General features: G+C 38.2%; 1 protein-coding gene across 1 annotated transcript in view; it reads right to left on the bottom strand.

Annotated features, from left to right (window-relative positions):
- The window catches only part of LOC124796163 (Down syndrome cell adhesion molecule homolog), a 151,134-nt gene that overhangs the window by 30,920 nt on the left and 98,693 nt on the right, over positions 1-21,521 (bottom strand). Inside the window, exons 7-8 of the mRNA XM_047260254.1 lie at positions 13,413-13,651; positions 10,219-10,456 (exon numbers count right to left, since the gene is read on the bottom strand). Of these exons, the coding sequence (XP_047116210.1) occupies positions 10,219-10,456; positions 13,413-13,651 (477 nt within the window). The remainder of the gene's footprint in view (positions 1-10,218; positions 10,457-13,412; positions 13,652-21,521) is intronic.

Raw genomic sequence — 21,521 nt, 5'->3', positions numbered from 1 at the left:
CTACAGTCTCACCATTACTAAAGAAAGGTTCCCCTGATTTAGTATCCAATTATAGACCATTATCCATATTAAGCATCTTTTCAAAAATCCTGGAAAAGCTTTTTTATGACAGGCTTATAAATTTCATAAAAAACCACGCACCAATCAGCATTCAACAACATGGTTTTAGTAAATCTTTATCCACCCAGACAGCAATTTTTGAACTGTTGGACCACATACTGAAATCAATTGACCAACATAATATAGCTGCAGGTATCTTCTTAGATCTCTCTAAAGCCTTTGACGTACTAGATCATAAAATACTGCTTGCTAAATTGGAAAGAAGAGGAATAAGAGGTGTGGCTCACAACTGGCTATGCTCTTACCTACAAAACCGCAGACAGAAGGTATCACTTCAATACGATATTAATGTACAGAATAAAATAAATAACACAGTTTTCCTCTCGGAGGAAAGAACAATAAGATATGGTGTTCCCCAGGGTTCTGTTCTAGGGCCATTACTTTTCCTCATTTACATAGATGATCTTGTTGAACGTATGAGCCCACAAAAAACTATCCTGTTTGCTGATGATACAAGCATAGTGTTGACTGGATCTAGCCCTGAATCCCTTCAGACAATATCTGATAACTCTATGGAAAAACTTTCTGAGTGGTTTAACAAAAATGGCCTAATTGTTAATAGTGGGAAAACTGTATGTATCAACTTCCATCTAATTCCCACATCCAGTCAAAAAACTATCCAAGTAAAGTTAAATAACGATGAAATTGAAAATGTAAATGCAACAAAATTTTTGGGTCTATGGGTCCAACAAAATTTAAAATGGGACACACATATAAACAACTTATCAAAGAAACTCTCATCATTGTGCTATGGACTAAGAATACTAAAATCTACTACAAGTAAATCCACACTAATGCAAGCATACCATGCGCAGTTCCACTCATTGCTCCGCTATGGAATCATCTTTCGGGGAAATTCAACTCACAGCACAAATATATTTAAACTACAAAAAAGAGCACTGAGGATAATCTGTGGCCTCAAAAAGCTGGAATCCTGTAAATGTCAATTTATAAAACTTAATGTTCTAAGCATCCCATCCCTATTCATTCAAGAAACAATCCTATTCACCAGGCAATACCTCTCAAGAACAGGCAAATTAATCCGAAACAATGATATACACGCTCATTAGACCAGAGGGCAATCTAATATCCATCAAATTTTTTCAAGGACATCATCATACCAAAAATATATAACTCATCTGGGTGTCGTATTACACAATAAAATTCCAGAACAAATAAAAACTGCTCCAGGTCCAATATTTAAAAATAAACTAAAGGCATTTCTGACAAAGCACTGTTTCTATTCAGTACAAGAATTCCTGGAAATGAAAAATTATAAAGTTCCTTTGTAAAATACTGTGATTAGAGTAAAAGATTCTGTAGGCAAAATAATAACCTAATTTCTACTATACACAACTATGTTTCAGTTTCACTTCCCAAAATTTTTCAACTCGCTTTTGAATGTACAAGTACACATTCTATTAGTATTAAAACTTAATTGTCTGTGAAATCTCAGTGTTAATTTCATGTTTAATGTAGTTTTTAAATGACATTGTCCTTCTGTTGTGTTTCCAGTTGACATTTTCACTATTCTGTAATCTCAGTGATTATTTGTGTAAATTTAAAGTAGCACTACATTGCCTACATGTTTCTTAGTTCCCCATGTAAATTGTTTGTATTCTCTGTATGTGAAGTTACTATATTCATCAACGAACAATTTTGTGTACATTTTTTTAAATGGCAGTCCATTGCCTATTTTTTTTCTCCAAACTACATATTTGTTAAGAAAAATGACTTGTCCTATATCATGTGTACTTTGTACAATATGTGATCCACAGGATAAATAAAGAAATAACAAATAACAAATAACAAATAACAGAGTATGCTGATACAATAGCTCCATATTTAGCAGTCATATACAACTGCTCACATGTCAAAAAAACTATAACTAAAGACTGGAAAGTTGATAGGGTCACAGCTATATTCAAGAATGGAAATAGGAATAATCCATTGAATTACAGGCCCTTAACACTAATCTCAAACTGCAGTAGGATTTTGGAACACATACTGTGTTCAAGCATTATGAATTAACTTGAAGAAAATGATTTATTGACAAATAGGAAACATGAATTCAGAAAATATTTCTGTGAAAAATCAACTAGCTGTTTATTCTCCCAAGGTAATGAGTGAGTTCTAATCAAATTGAGTGCCTATGGACTAACAGAAGTCTAAATAACAGATTTTGATGGGTCTCTGATACATTGTAGAGAGACGTGCCCTGAGTATGACTCTATCTGCTGTTTTAGCGATGGGCCTTGGTTTTCGGGAAAATTGATTTTGAAGTTCACTGTGTGTTGTAATATGCATAATTTTAGCCATGTTCCAACCAAGTGAGTGTGGCGGATCGGTTAAGGTCTATAGCTACCGTGCTGGAGGTATTGTGCTCGAGTCCTTTCCGTGTTTTTTGCTTTTTTTGTTTAAATCAGAATAGTCCAACATTTTTCCATTTTACAGAATATCAACAAAGAGTGTTCATTGTGTGAAATTATTAAGAAGTTTAAATTGTGTAGGCTAGGTCAAACAGAAAGCGACTGTCCGTGTGGACATCCCGTGCAAACTCTGTGCATTGTGACAGTGTATCGCCTTTTATTTGGCTATGGCAATATAATTTCATATTACACAGAGTTTGAACAGACAGTCTTCTGTGTATTATGACCACGTATCACCATGGTCAAACAAATGGCAGTGACCTAGCTCCTAAACTTCCAGTTTGCATTTATCTTCTATGTCAGTTGCTCACAATGTGTTGTTAGTGCTGTGCGTGTTCGAGATAGAAGAGTTGAATGAAAAATTAGGAGGCAAAATCGGTAACGCCATCAAATACACTGAAAAGTTGCTTCATGATTTAAATCTTCTAACAAATACACTGCCCAGCATTTTCTCTCCTAATTCAATTGCAATTGTCAATGAGGTATTTATTGCAATACAAGACTTGTTGGCCAATAGATGGATCATCAATAGTGGTGAATTAATAAACATCAACAAAGAAGACGAGGTGCACAAATATGAGGTGGATGTTCTCTTTCTTGCAGATGAATCGACATAATATAAGCTATTTACTTTGCAGTATACAGGAGAGGGAGATGGCAATTTTGTTGCTGACAAATTCTCACATGAACAAGCAGATTATGTGCCTCTATCCTACAAAGAACGAGTAGTCACTCTTGCAGTAGCTCATCTGAGATAGATGAAGCCTGAAGAGTGTTCAGTCCTATGGCATCTCTTGATTAAAACATAAATCAATGCTATATCGATGGGAAGAGGATGTGAAACGAGATGGAACTCATCATGATAAATGAAACGTGATCAATCATGAGACGTTTGAATGGTTCTCGAAGCGAGATAGAATTTGGAACAGGTGAATCATATCAAAATATATGTCAAATACACTGTAAGAAAGAGACTGGCTTGTGAAAATAATATAATTTCTTCCACGAGCAGGTGACACCCAGAACTTTACAGCAATGGGCAATGAATGCTGCTGTTCCACTTTTATTGGATACTTTTAATTTGGTGGCCAGCTCAGCTTGGGCCAAATGATTTAAACAAAAGCATACAATCAGGCAAAGGAAGATTACAAAGTTCATCAGTTCCAAAGAATGTGCAATGATGGAAGTAGTATTAGGAGCTGCGGAAGAATTCTGCACACAAATGAAAATACTTATTGGTAGTTTTAACCTCGAGTATGCAATCACTACCAATCAAATGAGCTGTCCATATCAATCAATGTACAATAGATCTGTTTTGGAGAAAGGGGCGAGGACTGTACTTGTGCAGAGAAAAGATTTGAACAAGATAAGTCATTCGTACAGAGAACAGTACACTCTAACTGTGTCAGGAAAGGTGATCCTGCACATATTTTTTATGTATGCAGGAACCGTCAGGAAAATTTGACCCTAATGTTCAGAAAAGAGTGGCTGAATTAACCATCAGATTTAAAAATGTAATTTGCACAAAATCAGGGAAGTTCATGAAACTGGTGAACAAAGAATTTTCAAAATTTCTATATATCATTGATACGTGAGGAGGCCAGAGTGATCTGACCATGTACGATCACATCTTCCTGGATGAGAGGAAAGCATACACCTGTACTGTAAAAGTTGTCCCACCAAAGTCTAGCCACTTTGACAGCCTTGTGACATATATTTTTACCAAGAGGTTAAGATTTTCACGAAGAAAATTCAGAATGTTCCTGATTTGTTGAAGACCAACAGAGCAATCATGTCCAGGGATGATTCCATAAAACTACACTTATTAATTTTGCATCAATTCAGGGCACCTTCTTTCTCGAATATGATCAAATATGCATGGTTCACATAAAAGTTAATGGATAAAAGAGAAACCTTTTTGCATGTAAATGAACAATTTTTCTGGTATCGCTCTTAAAAACTCAGTGCACCTGCAAGATAGTAGCTATTATGAAATGTGCTTGGTGCTGTAAAACATTGTGTTTTGGTTGCTTTTAAGACAATATAATCTGGATTTTTGCTGTGGCATAACAAGAGATGCGGGTGATAGCAAGTAAGATTTTGTAATAATTATGTGAAAATTAAATTACTATGGCAAAATTTAATATTTCTTAATAATTTCACACAATATACACTGTTGGTATTCTGTAAAATAAAGTGGGAAAACGTTGGACTATTCTGATTTGAAAAAACAACAACAACAACAACAACAACAACACAGAAAGGACCCAAACATGGTACCTCCAGGATGGTAGGTGTAGACCTTTACCACTGCGCCACACTCACTCAGTTGGAACATGGATAACATTACACATATTACAGCATGCAGTGAACTTCAAAATCAATTTTCTCATAAACCAAGGCCCGTTGCTAAAAAAGTGGACAGCCTCATACTTCGGGCATGCTCCTCTACAACATATTCGAGACCCATCAAAATCCATTATTTACAATTCAGATGGTCCCCTTGTCAGTTGTTTAACTGAATTTGTGATTATCTGTTAGAAAGACCACAGTTCATAGTAAATTATGGAGAGTCATTGAGTAAAACACAGTAACACTCTCATCAACTTTGATCCTATATGGAACCAATGTGCACAGCAAGTGTATATTTTTATAAGGAAGGATAGGAACAGAGCAATCAATCACAATACCAATTTTTTTATTATTGTTGCACATCCAGATATTTGAACAACCTCACCATTCTTCTGCCTGGACACCAGTGAAGTCTTATATACATTGCTGGGAGTTTGTTGGATTTCAGCTCACTGAAATGCACTGAAGATGGATGGCTATTTATAGCTGAAATCTGGATGTGCAAGAATAATAAAAATCTAAAGGTATTGTGACTAATTGCTGTGTTCTTTGTCTTCCTTATAGTAGTGACATCTGGTATTCACCAAGGAAGTGTTAATGGACACTCTGCTGTTCCTGATCTATATAAACAATTTAGGAGACAATCCGAGCAGCCTTCTTAGATTGATTGCACATGATGCTGTCATTTAGCACCTTGCAAAGTCATCAAATGATCAAAACCAATTGCAAAATGATTTACACAAGAAATCTGTATGGTGTAAAATTTGGGGATTGACTCTAAATAATAAAAAGTGTGAAGTCATCCACATTATTACTAAAAGGAATCCATTAAATTTCAGTTACACGGCAAATCACACAAATCTAAAGGCTGTGAATTCAACTACATACTTAGTGACAACAATAACAAATAACTTAAATTGGGTAAGGTTGAGGAGAAAGTGAGCCTAAAACTGCAATTTATTGGCAGAACACTTACAAAAAGTGCAACAGGTCTACTAATCAGACTGCCTGCACTATACTTATCCATCCTCTCCCAAAGTATCGCTTCATTGTATGGGATCCGCATCAGATGGGACTGATGAAGGACATCAAAGTAGTTCCAGGAAGGGTAGCTCATTTTGTATTATCACAAAATAGGGGAGAGAGTGCCTGAACTGGGATGACAATCATTAAAACAATGTTGTTTTCTGCTGTTGCAGGATTTTCTCATGAAATTTACTGTGGTGACAATCATTAAAATAAAGCTGTATTCTGTTGTGGCAGTTCTCATGATATTTCAGTCACCAACTTTCTCCTCTGAATGAAAATATTTTGTTGACGCCCATCTACATAGGGAGAAATGATCATCATAATAAAACAGGAGAAATCAGAGCTCCCATGGAGAGACTTAAGTGTTTGTTTCTCCTGTGTGCAATTTGAGAATGGAAAAGTAGGAAAATAGCTCGGAGGTAGTTCGATGAAACCTCCATCAAGCACTTAACCGCAAATTGCAGAGTAAGTATGTAGATTGAGTGAGTGACTTTTTTTTAATTTTTGGGGGATTCTTATGTTTTGGAAGAAGATTCTAGATGTGTGTTAGTTTGTTAAAATGATGTGCTGAGTTCATAACTTAGTCATTGCCACTATTTAATGCAAACAAATGTAATATCTGGAACAAAAAGTTGGTTCAAAACAAAAAGAAAGAGCAATGAAATGTTAAACTCAAAACTGAATATGTAGGAAAATGGACAGACTTGGCATCAATGTTGATAGATGTTTATTAGCATAAAGAACTCTGTAAGGTCTAATGAAATAAAAATGGAAATAGAATGTTTTGATAGACATGACACAACTAATATCTTAACATCACTGCCGTTTAACACTTTTCATATACCACCTTTTCTCTAATTTAACTTCTATTATCTACACTATACAGTAACAACATCTCTATGAAGACGAATTTACTTTACTTTGAATAGCTGAAAGAGTTGTCTACAATGTAGGAAAAGACAGATTGCTACTTACCGTACAGAAGACATGTCCAGTCTGAGACAGGTATAATTAAAAGACACTCACATAAAGCTTGGTGTCACAGTGTTCATCAGTAAAACACACACACACACACACACACACACACACACACACACACACACACACACACACACCACACACAAGCAAGCAAGCACACTTCATGCACACATGACTGCCAACTCTAACATATCAGGCTGGAATGCTTGTACTTGCTTGCTTGCGCGCGCGCGAATGTGTGTGTGTGTGTGTGTGTGTGTGTGTGTGTGTGTGTGTGTGTGTGTGTGTGTGTGTGTGTGTTTTACTGATGAACACTGTGACAACAAGCTTTATGTGAGTGTCTTTTAATTATACCTGTCTCAGACTGGACATGTCTTCTATACGGTAAGTAGCAATCTGGAGGTAACACGTTTGTGGAAGATTGCATTAAGCTGACCTTCGGGCATTCAACTTGAGGTGTTGCCCCACCTTGCATGATGAGGTGTTGCACCAGCTTGCTTGAAAACAGTTGTTTAGACATAACTGAGTTCTTCCAAATCAAGAATCATGTGCTGTACGAGGAGGTCTCAATAATGTGCAAACATCAAGGTACACCGGACTGGTCCTCTGGGTGTTTTCTCTTCACAGAAGAACAGAACAAGAGTAAAGGTGCTTGTGAATGCACAGCACAGTCACTTACAGCGAGTGCAATGGCTCTTCATGCACAACACACAGTTTAACAGTACTCCAAATTCAGCAGTTCTGTGTATTGACTGCTACCTGTAGTGTAAAATGTGCATCATCAGTCCATAGAATATTGCCCGGCCAGATGTCAGCAACTTCAATCCATGTCAGAAACTGAAGAGCAAATTGAGAATGTTGCTGTGGATTATGAGGCTTCAACTGCTGCACCATCTGGATCTTGTATGGGTACCAGTGTAAAATAGACTGTTGGCCATAGGATGGACAATTCCAGTGACACTGCATGAGCTATAGCACTGTGTAAGGCACATGCTGCATGTTCAGTTACAGTAACAACAACCTCATCAAGGACATCTTCTTTAAATAACTTAATGACATTGGGCCTTTCCTCAGACCTTTCAGTCAGTGATACTCTTTCAACACGGCACTGTAATTACTATTTATTTATTTATTTATTTATTTATTTATTTATTTATTTATTTCTTGTTCCGTAGATCCAGTTAGTGAGTCAATCACAAGGATATGGAACGTGTCAAATTGTACAGGTTTCAATTTAAACTTACAATAAATACAAGGGCAATTCAATGGAAAATTGTACATAGTTTAAGTAAGACATACTATAAATAAAGTAACAGATACAATGTCAGCTAGATAACATAACTACCATTTGACAGAAAAAGGAGTTTCAAATAAAGGTTAAAGATAAGAGCACAAAGTTAAATCAGATATTAGACCTACAAGAGTAAATACATGTACAGCCAATCTGTTGTTACAAAAAGTGCGCTAATGCCCAAATGCACAATAAAATCAATTGAACTACTTCTAGACACAATAAGTTTAGTGATGGTATACATTTTCTTTCAGGTATTCATCCACAGTATAATAAGATTTCTCTGTCAGGTAATCTTTGAGAACTTGTTTAAATTTTGGCAGTTCTGTATGAACACATTTGATATGTAGTGGTAGAGCATTGAAAGCTTAATGCTGGAGTAGTAAACTCCTTTTTGTACTAGAGTGAGACGTTTCATTTCTAAATGTAGATTGTTTTTGTTTTTGGTATTATAACCATGGAATTTACTGTTGTCTTGGTAGATGGAATAATTTTTGCACACAAAGGTCAGCAAGGAAAAAATATACTGTGAGGCAGTTGTTAGGATACCTATCTTCCGAAACAAGTGCCTGCAAGAGTGTCTTTGATGGACCCCACACATTATTCTGATTGCTTTTTTTTGGATGGTGAAAACTTTTTTTGCAAGTGGTTGGTTCCCCCAGAATATGATAGCATATGACATCAATGAGTGGAAGTAGCCAAAGTAGGCAACCTTAATAGTGTCAACTTTAGCCACTGAAGAAATTACCCGTAATGCAAATGTTGCCGAGCTAAGTTTTTTACATAGATGAAGAATGTGAACCGACCAATTACATTTACTGTCTATGTAAGCACCCAGGAATTTTGTGTCTTCAACTTTCTGTATTGGTTGATCTCTACATTTTATGTTAATTTCATCGGGATTACTTTGTGATGTATGGAACCTCATATAATGAGTTTTATCTGCATTGAGCGAGAGACCATTTGAGGAGAACCAATTTAAGATGTCATTAAAAACAGTATTTGTAGTTTTTTCAAGATCATGATCAATCAAATCGTCAATTAGAATTGTGGTATCATCGGCAAACAGGGTAAATTTGCTGTTTGTCTCAGAACAAAGAGGAAGATCATTAATAAAGATGAGGAAAAGCAGTGGGCCCAAAACGGAGCCTTGAGGCACACCACACGTTATCGTGCCCCATTCAGACGAGGCAGGTTCTCCAGAAGAGCCATTTAGCATTACAGTCTGCTTCCGATCCTGTAGATATGATTGTAGCCACAAGCCAACAGTACCACCTAAACCATAGTATTCTGCCTTTTTCCAAAGAATCTGGTGGTTTACACAGTCAAAGGCTTTCGTAAGATCACAAAAAATACCCACTGGAGACATTTTTTTGTTAATGGCTTCCAAAACTTGGTTGCTGAAAGAGAATATTGCCTACCAATCAGATAACACAGTTCCAGTAACAGCACACAGTCTCTCTTCTCAACAATCATATTTTTCCCTTATGTTATGGCTTGTCATTTGCAGCGTGGATGTCATACCACCATACAAACAGTCTATAGTATCAGATTTGCACCTGGTGGCCAAATATGAAACTAATTTTTTCCAGTGTAAATCAGTTCTGGATTAACACATTAGCTTAGCTACCATATCTACCAAGTTTCACTGCCATACAATAATTACAGCCCACACTGGACCCCCCATGAGTAGCTGCACTTTAATTATAACTACCTGGTATGACTTTGTGATTGTTGTCATATAGAGTGTACAACTTGCTTAATATGTGAATAAATCTTCACTTACATGGGATCACAGCTTCAGGGCGTTAATTTTACTCTGGTGTATTTGGATATGTTCTGTACCAAGATTTGTCTAAAGAAACACTCTATTTAGTGTATGCATACTTAATTTTTAGAACTAATAAATGGAACACACACAACATAGCCTAATATCTACTGACTTTAAATAAACCACATGTTTTTTTTAAATATTTTTTCTGTATTACTGACTAACAATGCTAAAGGATGCAACATTACCATCTTCATCTGTGAAGACAAATATCTCTGCACTCTGTGGTCCTGCACCCGCACTGTTATATGCTTGAGTAAATATTGCATATTGGGTAAACTTGTGGAGGCCTGAGATGATTATTTTCATTTCAGCATCTGGTATCACTTCATATGTTTTATACTGGAATGGCTCAGTAGAGTTACTCATTCGGTAACCAATATAATATCCAATTATTTCTCCATGCTGAAGTTCACGAATAGGTTCCTAAAAGAAAATGCAAACCTTTATCATGCTTCCAGTGATAACCTTGTAGACCTCACAGGCATGCACATTGGATAGAGATTCCCAGTGGAGAGGGCATGGTGGAACAGGAAGAAAGGAGAGTGAAGAGAGAGTGGGAGGTTAAGCATGTAAGCAGTTACAAAAAATCTGAAGTAATTAGCAAAGATATGTCACCACAGTTGTGATCAGCAAAACAATGAGACACTAAGGATGCACAAAGTACAGATAGATGAAGGATACCAAATAATTTCGAAGTGAAAAATTATTGTGAGGATATTTATGCATACATAATGTATCCACAGATAGAAAAGATGCTTTAATATGACAGAGTTAACAAAAATATGGTAACAGAAAGTACTTGGTGGAATATAAACAGTCATAGGAGTAAAGGCAACAACACACCATAAAGCTGAAGTTTTGAATGACTGATAGCCATGTAAGCTAATACTGAAACATATGATACAGCAATTTTTCAATTTTGTTTTGTGCCTATTGGTACTCAATAACTCAACGCTACTGTGTGTTGTTACCTATACTCCTTCCAGAATACAGCAAAACCTAGTCTGGTATTCTGTAGTCTTAGAGTGTAGGTCAGTATACTATACTGCTGCAGTATGTTGTTTTCTCACACATGAACATAAGAAAATGATATGGGTTGGAGACTACAACTTCCTATACAAAAAATTAAATTTTGATACTTTCTTTTAATACCCATAGTATGAGCTTCATAAATGTACATGAAACGTTATAGTTACTGAGAAACAGCCCCTAATTGTAGTGGGCAATAATATTATAAAGATCTTTCAAATCTACTTGCAATAGGAAATTTTATTTTTACCTTTATTCTCAATGCTTCCACAACCTCAGTAGATTAGCAGGCACAGAGGTGCAAAAGAAGTCTGAAATTACACACCTGCTATTCTAAATTATATTTTCCATGCCTTTTTCAGATCACTGTGGTCAAAGACAAAAACTGGTTTCTAAATGTCTAAATGTACTTTAAGACAGAGAGAGAGATACACCATGAAGGAATTATCAATTATCCAAATGGGGCAGAAATCAGTAGAAGTGACATACATGAACAAAAATACAAATAAGCACAATTTAAGAAAAATAGGCTGATTTATTAGAGAGAAGAAGCTCTTTACAATTTGAGCAATAATGCATCGATCCACCTCTGGCCCCTATGTAAGCAGTTATTCAGCTTGGCATTGATTGATAGAGTTATCAGATGTTTTCCTGAAGGGTATTGTGCCAAATTCTGTCCAATTGGCATGTTAAGAGTGTCAAAACCCTGAGCTGGTTGGGGGTTCCTGCCCATAATTCTCCAAACATTCCCAAATGGGAAGAGGTCTGGCAACCTTGCTGCCCAAGGTAGGGTTTGGCAAGCATGAAGACAAGCAGTAAAAACTCTCACTGTTTGCAGAAGCGTATTATCTTGCTGAAACATGAGCTCAGGATTGCTTGCCATGAATGGTAACAAAACACAGCATAAAATATTGTCAATGTACCACTGTACTGTAAGTGTGCCGCATATGACAACCAAAGGGGCCCTGCTATGAAACCAAATGGCAGCACAGAGCATTACTTATCATTGTTGGTATGGCTGGTGACATTCAGGTTGGTATCCTACTGCTGTCTGGGGCATCTGCACGCCTGTCTTCATAGGTCGTCAGGACATGGAGTCATACTGACTTGAATAGAACTGTCTTCAGTGATGAGTCCTGCTTCACACTGAGCCCTGATGATCTCTGAAGACATAACTGGAGATGACCCAGACAATGGTGGGATACCAGCTGGATGTCATCCGCAGTACCCTTACAGCATAGTGATATATCGATGAAATTCTAGGTACCATTTTGTTGCCCTTCATGGCAAGCTATCATGGGCTTACATTTCAGCAAGATAATGCCCTTCCACAAACAGTGAAGGTTTATACTGTTGTCTTCTAGCTTGCGAAACCCTAGCTTGGAAGTAAGGTCATAAGGTCTCTCCTCAATCAAGAATTTCTGAAGCATTATGGGCAGGGCCCTCCAACCATCTTGGGATTTTGACAATCTAATGCACCAATTGGACAGAATTTGGCATGATATCCCTTAAGAGGACATCCAGCAACTCTATCAAACAATGCCAAGCCAAGTAACTGGTTGCATAAGGGCCCAAGGTGGACCAATACATTACTGAATTGTTTGTTCTGTCAAACTCTGTCTCTTGAATAAATTATTCAGTTTTTTCCTAAAACTGCAATAATTTGTTTGTCTGTTCATGTACATCAAATATATTGATTTCCATCCCATTTGGATAATTTCTTTATGGTGCAATCATCTTTTTTCTTAGAGTGTATAATGATAACTGACTTTTTTCCATGCTCATCTTCTCACATCTTGTTGCCAATTTCTACCTCCTCTATAGTGTAGGGATAAAAATACCAACTTCTATATTTCTTAAAAAAAATTAACATATAGGGCACTCTTCAATAAGTATTACCTGAGAATGCAGAAGGCAGAACCCTAATCTTACTGACTTTTTGCTGTTTTGATGTCCTCACACAATGTTCATGATATAGTAGCAGAACAAACAAAAGGGATTTACAGCTCAATACAAAAGCTCATCCGTGGCAAATATTGCTATGCTGCACATATATCAATTAGACTTAAAAAATCTTGCATACTACATTGAATGCTTGTTGCAATTATGATTTTCTTGAGTCCGGGATGATATAATTGATGACCAAAGAGATAATGTCAAGTATTACAAACAATAACTTGTACAATAATAGTTTTTTATTTGAATTCACAATAAAAATAAAAATATTAATATTTGACAAAGACTGGAAGGTTACACACAAACTATAAATGTTGTTTTCACACAAGAAGCATTGTAGATTACTTTTGTTTATGTGGCTACTTAAAATAATGGAATGTAACTAAAACTGTACCTTCCAGCTTACAGACAAGCTCTCTGAGTCAAAAGCTCTGACACTGATGTCTTGTGGTGGTCCTTCAGGAGCTTCCTCAGCTGTAGTGACCATAATATCATTACTAGCATTTGAGGGCCCAAGAGAATTTCTTGCCACAATTCTAAAATGATAGCTGCTAGCTGGCTGTAGTCCGCTAATGGTAGCAAACAACTGATCTCCAGGAACAGTTATCTGAGATACTTTCTCCTCCCATGCCACTGTATTAAAAATAAAAATATTATACAAGAGTGTTTCAAGGGAAATATCTTACAGTAAGATATGATGCTGCAAATTCTGATCACAACCACTCATTTCTCATAATTTGTTAATATTTGTAGCAGAGAATGCCAGGTTTGTAGCTCTGCTTTTGATGCAAAACACTTTATCAAAGCAAACACTACATATCGCAGCAATGACACCATGATCTAGGGTTAGCATCTTTGACTAGAAACCAAAATTTTCTGCTTTCAATCCCAGCCACAGTTTAAATTGTGAGTAAAAATCATCAGTAATGGTGGTCAAAGATTTCCAGTACAAGGAGTCACCCTTGTTCTGCCAATTACCTTGTCAAAAAGGGCGGAGGAGTGGACAGAGATTCGAGGCACCCTCTTGCCCATGGATGGGAAAAGCCTCTAAAAGATGGAAGACTCAGTAATGATCAACAACATTAGCAAACATAGACAACTGAAACAACAGCATTAATCCTTTTGGATTCATTCATGGACTACATGTTACATTACGATTTTCACTATGACTCTGATTTTGGACAATGTCCAACATGTTTCCATTATTGTGCTATAAAGAAGACTTGGGGAGAATGCAGTGAGTAGAAAAATTGGATTGGAAAGGATTAAATAATATAATATGTATCCACAGAAAAAGGGTCCTCTAACCGAAAAAGTTATGATGATCTCTTCATTAGCAAAGATTCCAGATTAGTTCCCCACTTGGATCTTCCAAGAGGGAACTGTCAAGAAGGATGCAACCATGAGAAAAACATTGAATAATCAAAGGATAATATTCTGCATTTTGGATCATGGTATGTTAGAAAGCTGAATGTGATAGGAAAGATAGAAAATCTGGAATGAGAAAAGCAAAGGCTCAGTCTGGATACAGAAGAAGTCATTAAAGTAAAATCAAAAGAAGGTAAGAATTTATGGTCATACAATTATAGGGATTGTGAAAACAGTAGCCTAAAGCAGAGAGTGAGTTACTGTGAACTGTTTAGTGACAGCATCATTCACATCAAAATCAATGGCAAAACAATACCAAGAAAAGTAGTTCAGATATATGTACTGACATCACAACCTGAATATTAAAAGTTGGACAAATTATATGAGGATATTGAGTGTGTAATGTAGTATGTAGTGGGTGCAAAAGTCTAATAGTCATGGTTCAAAAATGGTTCAAATGGCTATGAGCAGTGGCTCTGGGACTTAACATCTGAGGTCATCAGTCCCCTAGAACTTAGAACTACTTAAACTTAACTAACCTAAAGACATCACACACATCCATGCCTGAGGCAGGATTCGAACCTGTGACTATAGCGGTCGTGCAGTTCCAGACTGAAGCACCTAGAACTGCTCAGCCACAATGGCCAGCAATAGTCATGGGTTTGTATGCTTTAGTAGGAGAAGGAAGAGATGACAGAGTTATGGGTTGTGGTAGGAATGAGAAAGGAGAAAGAGTAATTGAGATTGCAATACATTTCAGCTAGTATTAGTGAATACACTGTTCAAATGTTCAAAAGCATCAAGAGGAGAAAGTGTATCTGAAAAAGATCTGAAGACTTGTGAAGATACCAGCTGGACCACATCTTGGTCAGGCAGAGATAATGAAACCAGATTGTAAGGTGTATCCATTAGCAGATACAGACTCAGATCAAAATTTAGTAATGATGAAGAGTAAACAGAAATTTAAGTGGGACACTTAAGTACTGAGAAATAATGAGGTGTATTTCAAGCTCTCTAAGGCTATTGATACTGCGGTAATGAATATCACAGCAGGGAGTGCAGTTATAGAGAAATGGATATCTATAAAGGACAATCACAGAAGTTGGACAGTGTAATATAAGTTCCAGGAAGGTAACTCCAAAGAAACCTGGGATAACAAAAGAAATACTTCAATTATCGCCAGAACACGGAAGTACAAAAATGTTCAAGGAAACATATGAATACAGTAATACTGATTAGTCACTAACATAAAAATGCTCCTATCAGAGCACAAAAAATGTGAATATGTTCCTGTTTATTTAAAAGATTTTGAATGAAAAGTGGGGTACCAACTGTCTCATTCTACCTTCCTCAGTACCTTTAAAAATTTTCATAAAAATTTTAGCATGTGAACATATTCGTGCCTTTTTTAACATACAACTCACCTGAAACTCCCACAAGCTCCTCTTACTGTATCCCAGTAACACCAGTCCTTTACTGCAAGTTGCTCATACCCCCCACCCCCCACCCCCAAACTCCCAGCAACCCTTTCTCACTGACTCAAGCATTGTCATTATCTCTTTGTGTCTCTCTGTCATTGTCTCCTGTGTCATGTCACAGACCCTTTTATTCTGTCTCCTTCCCTCTCTGCTCCCACCTGGCACTGTGGTAATGCCTCCTTAACTCTTTTCCTAGCACTGTTCTGTCACTGTCAACTATGTTCCATTGCCACTGTGTCCCTCTATTTCTCTCACACTGCCACTATCTCCTTTGCTCTTTCTGTACCACACCCATTGTGCTCTATCTTCCAGTATCTATTACTTTTCCATCCCATTGTCACTGCCATTGTCTTCTTCTTCTCTCTCAGCAGAAAAAAGCAAAATATGTTCACATATCAAAATTTCTGAGAATAGTTTTAAAGGTGCTGAGAAAGGTAGAATGGGGAAGTTGGTACACCACTTTTCAGTCCGAGTCTTTTAAATAAACCAGGACATATTCATATTTTTTGTGCTCCGATACTCCAGTAAGAGCCTTTTTACACTTGTTTGCTTCTTGTCCCTGCTGCAGCAGATCACATACCTCATTGAACAGAAATGTATTGGTGAGTAAAATTTACATAGTTTACTTATGTGAAACTAAAGTACTATAAAACTAATTTTACACCTCTGACAAAAATGAGTTGTTAACATGGTACTTAAAAAAATTGAGATTCGAGCAGTGATTAAGGACTTCGTAAAGGAACATATGAAAGCAAAGGACATTCATGCAGATTTCCAGAATACACTGGGGGACTCTGCTCCTTCATATCCAACTGTTACCAAGAGGACAAATGAATTTAAATTTGGTCAGGAAAGCTTAGCTGATGATCCATGGAGTGGTCAGCCAAGATGTGTCACTACTCCAGAAATTATTGCAAAAGCACACAAAATGGTCATGGAGGATCACTGATTGAAAGTACACTCCTGGAAATTGAAATAAGAACACCGTGAATTCATTGTCCCAGGAAGGGGAAACTTTATTGACACATTCCTGGGGTCAGATGCATCACATGATCACACTGACAGAACCACAGGCACATAGACACAGGCAACAGAGCATGCACAATGTCGGCACTAGTACAGTGTATATCCACCTTTCGCAGCAATGCAGGCTGCTATTCTCCCATGGAGACGATCGTAGAGATGCTGGATGTAGTCCTGTGGAACGGCTTGCCATGCCATTTCCACCTGGCGCCTCAGTTGGACCAGCGTTCATGCTGGACATGCAGACCGCGTGAGACGACGCTTCATCCAGTCCCAAACATGCTCAATGGGGGACAGATCCGGAGATCTTGCTGGCCAGGGTAGTTGACTTACACCATCTAGAGCATGTTGGGTGGCATGGGATACATGCGGATGTGCATTGTCCTGTTGGAACAGCAAGTTCCCTTGCCGGTCTAGGAATGGTAGAACGATGGGTTCGATGACGGTTTGGATATACCGTGCACTATTCAGTGTCCCCTCGATGATCACCAGTGGTGTACGGCCAGTGTAGGAGATCGCTCCCCACACCATCATGCCGGGTGTTGGCCCTGTGTGCCTCGGTCGTATGCAGTCCTGATTGTGGCGCTCACCTGCACGGCGCCAAACACGCATACGACCATCATTGGCACCAAGGCAGAAGCGACTCTCATCGCTGAAGACGACACGTCTCCATTCGTCCCTCCACTCACGCCTGTCACGACACCACTGGAGGTGGGCTGCACGATGTTAGGGCGTGAGCGGAAGACGGCCTAATGGTGTGCGGGACCGTAGCCCAGCTTCATGGAGACAGTTGCGAATGGTCCTCGCCGATACCCCAGGAGCAACAGTGTCCCTAATTTGCTGGGAAGTGGCAGTGCGGTCCCCTACGGCACTGCGTAGGATCCTACGGTCTTGGCGTGCATCCGTGCGTCGCTGCGGTCCGGTCCCAGGTCGACGGACACGTGCACCTTCCGCCGACCACTGGCGACAACATCGATGTACTGTGGAGACCTCACGCCCCACGTGTTGAGCAATTCGGCGGTACGTCCACCCGGCCTCCCGCATGCCCACTATACGCCCTCGCTCAAAGTCCGTCAACTGCACATACGGTTCATGTCCACGCTGTCGCGGCATGCTACCAGTGTTAAAGACTGCGATGGAGCTCCGTATGCCACGGCAAACTGGCTGACACTGACGGCGGCGGTGCACAAATGCTGCGCAGCTAGTGCCATTCGACGACCAACACCGCGGTTCCTGGTGTGTCCGCTGTGCCGTGCGTGTGATCATTGCTTGTACAGCCCTCTCGCAGTGTCCGGAGCAAGTATGGTGGGTCTGGCACACCGGTGTCAATGTGTTCTTTTTTCCATTTCCAGGAGTGTATGTGAAATTGCTCACTCATGTCAGATGTCATCTGAAAGGGTACATCACATTTTTACAAGATGGGTGCCATGGCTCTTGATGCTGGATCAAAAGCGCATGAGAATGAACATATCGGAACAATGTTTGTCTCGTTTTAGGAGAAACAAACAAAATGTTTTGGTTTGTAACCACGGATGAAACTTTGGTGCACTACTATACCCCAGAGACAAAAAAACAGTCAAAGTAGTCGAAATATGCTGATTCTCCACCACCAAAGAAAGCAAAGACAATTCCTATAGCAGGAAAGGTCATGGCATCAGTGTTCTGGGATGCGAAAGGGATTCTGTTTGTAGGTTATCTCCCCAGTGGGCAAACGATTACTGGTGAGTACTATGCTAACGTCCTGGACAAAGTGCAATAAAATATATGTGAAAAAGGGCAGGTTTAGCAAGGAGGAAAGTCATCTTCCATCAAGACAATGCACGCCCACACACATGTGCTGTCACCATGGCAAAATTACACAAACTGAGGTATGAATTGTTGCCACACCCACCTTATTCATCTGATATGGCTCTGTCAGACTTCCATCTCTTCCCAAAACTGAAAATTTATCTTGATGGATGAAGATTCACTTCAAATGAAGGACTGATAGCTGGAGCTGACAACTATTTTGCAGGCCTGGAGGAAACTCATTTTCGAGATGGGATCAAGGCACTGGAACATTGTTGGACCAAGTGCATTTATCTACAAGGAGACTACATTGAGAAATAAAAAAAAAGTTTCAGTGATGTAAGTAATTTTTTTCTATTCTATTCTGAGAACTGGTGTCCCCAGACGATGATGGAGACACTTTACAGGTTATTTCTCTGTCCTATGACATTTTATGAACTACATTTTCACCTCACTCCAGACTGTACATGTGTATTTTATGCATACAAGGAGAGTAGCTCTGAACCTCTTTATCTCAGAAATGGATAAAAATGTTTTTTTGAGTTCGGGATTTTAGGAATACATCATAAAAATTACAGCCATTTTCTGTGCACAGCCATTTTGGAATCCATGGCTGGGTTTTGGTTTAAAAAAAAAAAAAAAAAAAAAAAAAAAAAAAAAAAAAAAAAAAAAAAAAAAAAAAAACGAATTTCTGGGGTGTTTCTTGATAATGGATAATAAAGACTTTTGAAAATGGGGAGATGGTTCTTCTAGATAAATTCCTAGAGAATATACCATTAAAATTTGAGTAATTTGCTGTGTTATTTATTATTGAGAAATGCCTCATAAAAGAAATTATGTGCAGAAGTAAGATAACTTTGAACTTCTGTATCTTGAAAATGGATACAGAAATCAAGAACATTGTGAAGTCTGTTTGAGATAAGGATGATCAAAATGTACTGTAAAAATGACACCCTCTGCTGTGTGTAGCCATCTTGGAATCCTCAGCTGGGTTTTGGTCCACTGGTGATGGCGAAAATATAGTAATAAAGATTTTGTAGTTTTTTTGAGGAAACACCCGTGAACTAATGATGCCTTCATAAGCCACAACAAGCCCATCATAGACTACATCAAATGCAAAATGAGGCAACTAGTCTTCTTCATTTGCATAAGCAGGAGGAAGCATGTAATATTTGTACTCTGATCCTGTATTGTAGGACAGAGACATTAAGACAATCCTTCTGTTGGGTATACAAGTGGTCCCTTGCACAGTGGCTGTACAAGTTACTTGACTTTACCTTTTAATCACCAATAGAACCTGAGGAATGAACACCAGAAAATTCTATTTTTAGGTGTGCATTTTGGAACCCATTACATATGCATGCTGTCACATACATACTGATTTATGAATAAAATAAATGTAAGTGCGGGGAAGCCAAGATGAAATGCGCGCAGGAAAAATATGAAGTAATTTTATAAGAAAGGTCACTGGAAGGACTGATCCAGCATAGAGGAAAATCAAAACTATCTTGAACATAATTAAATGCAAAGGTGTCAACATTATGACTCAAAGAGAAATTGCATGTTAAACATGAAAGACAAGGGGATTCAGTATTAGAGTGTGAGTTTAACAGAGCTTTGGGAGATTTGCAATGAAATAAGGTAGAAGAGGTAGATAACAGTCCCTTGGAATTGCTAAAATCACTGGGACAAAGAGGCAACTATTCAAGTTGTGAATGAAAATAGTCAATTTTTGAAAATATAATGTAATCGGATAGATATAAAATCTACTAACTGGCCAGTGGTAGGAGAACACATATATAAAAGGTATCACATATGCAAGCTTTCAGAACCAGTGGCTCTGCCTCCTGACAGCAGAACTGAAGGGGAAGGAAGAGGGGTGAAGGGAAAGGACTAGCGAGGTTTAAGCAAAGGAGTAGGGTTAGGAAAAGTCATCCAGACTTACTGGACAGTATGAGAAGGAAAGGCTGATTATTGGTCATTACACCTGAAAACCTCTCAGGTGTCCAAATCTTGTCCGGTACAGTCCCCAACAATCAGTCCTTCCTTCTCATCCCATCTAGTAAGTCTCCCCTGATGCAGGGTTCTGAATGGCTTTTCTGAACTCTACCCCTTTTCCTAAACTCAACAATCTTTTTACTTCACCCCTCTTTCTTCCCCTTCAGTCTTTCTACCAGGAGAAGGAGCCACTGGCTTCAAAAGTTTGCATACATAATTCCTTTAATACATGTGTTCTCCTGCCACCTCTTGGTGAATTGATCTTTTATCTATCCAATTACATTATAATATATGTAGGAGGGATAAAATTGTATTATGGTAAAAAGGGGAAGGTGAATACAAAGTGAGACATTGGTAAAAACAGAAAGAGAAAATAAGACGACAGGAAAGATTTCGAAATGCAACAGCGACAATAATATATATATATATATATATATATATATATATATATATATATATATATATATATATATATATATATATATATATATATATAAAAAAAGAAAGATGATGAAACTTACCAAACAAAAGCGCTGGCAGGTCGATAGACACACAAACAAACACAAACATACACACACTATCCAATCTCCTGGTTTCCCACCTCCGGAAAGGCAACTCACTCACCCTTCACAACCTTTCCAGCAAACCTCAACCTCCTCTCATTGCACACAAACCCAGTCTCTCCCATCTACTCAATCTCCCACTTCCAGCTCCACTCCCTCCAAAACCTCAAAATTCCAATCAACGCAATCTGGAACCACAACACCCCAATTCAGTAGTTAACCTTTCCTCCAAACCTCTCTCCCAATCCGAAACCTCTGTCCTATCCAAAGGCCTCACCTTCAGCC

Source organism: Schistocerca piceifrons, chromosome 4 (genome assembly GCF_021461385.2).
Source record: "Schistocerca piceifrons isolate TAMUIC-IGC-003096 chromosome 4, iqSchPice1.1, whole genome shotgun sequence".
In the NCBI taxonomy this organism is placed as follows: domain Eukaryota; kingdom Metazoa; phylum Arthropoda; class Insecta; order Orthoptera; family Acrididae; genus Schistocerca; species Schistocerca piceifrons.
Note: the sequence above shows the minus strand (reverse complement) of the source record. Positions and strands in the feature narration are given on the sequence as shown.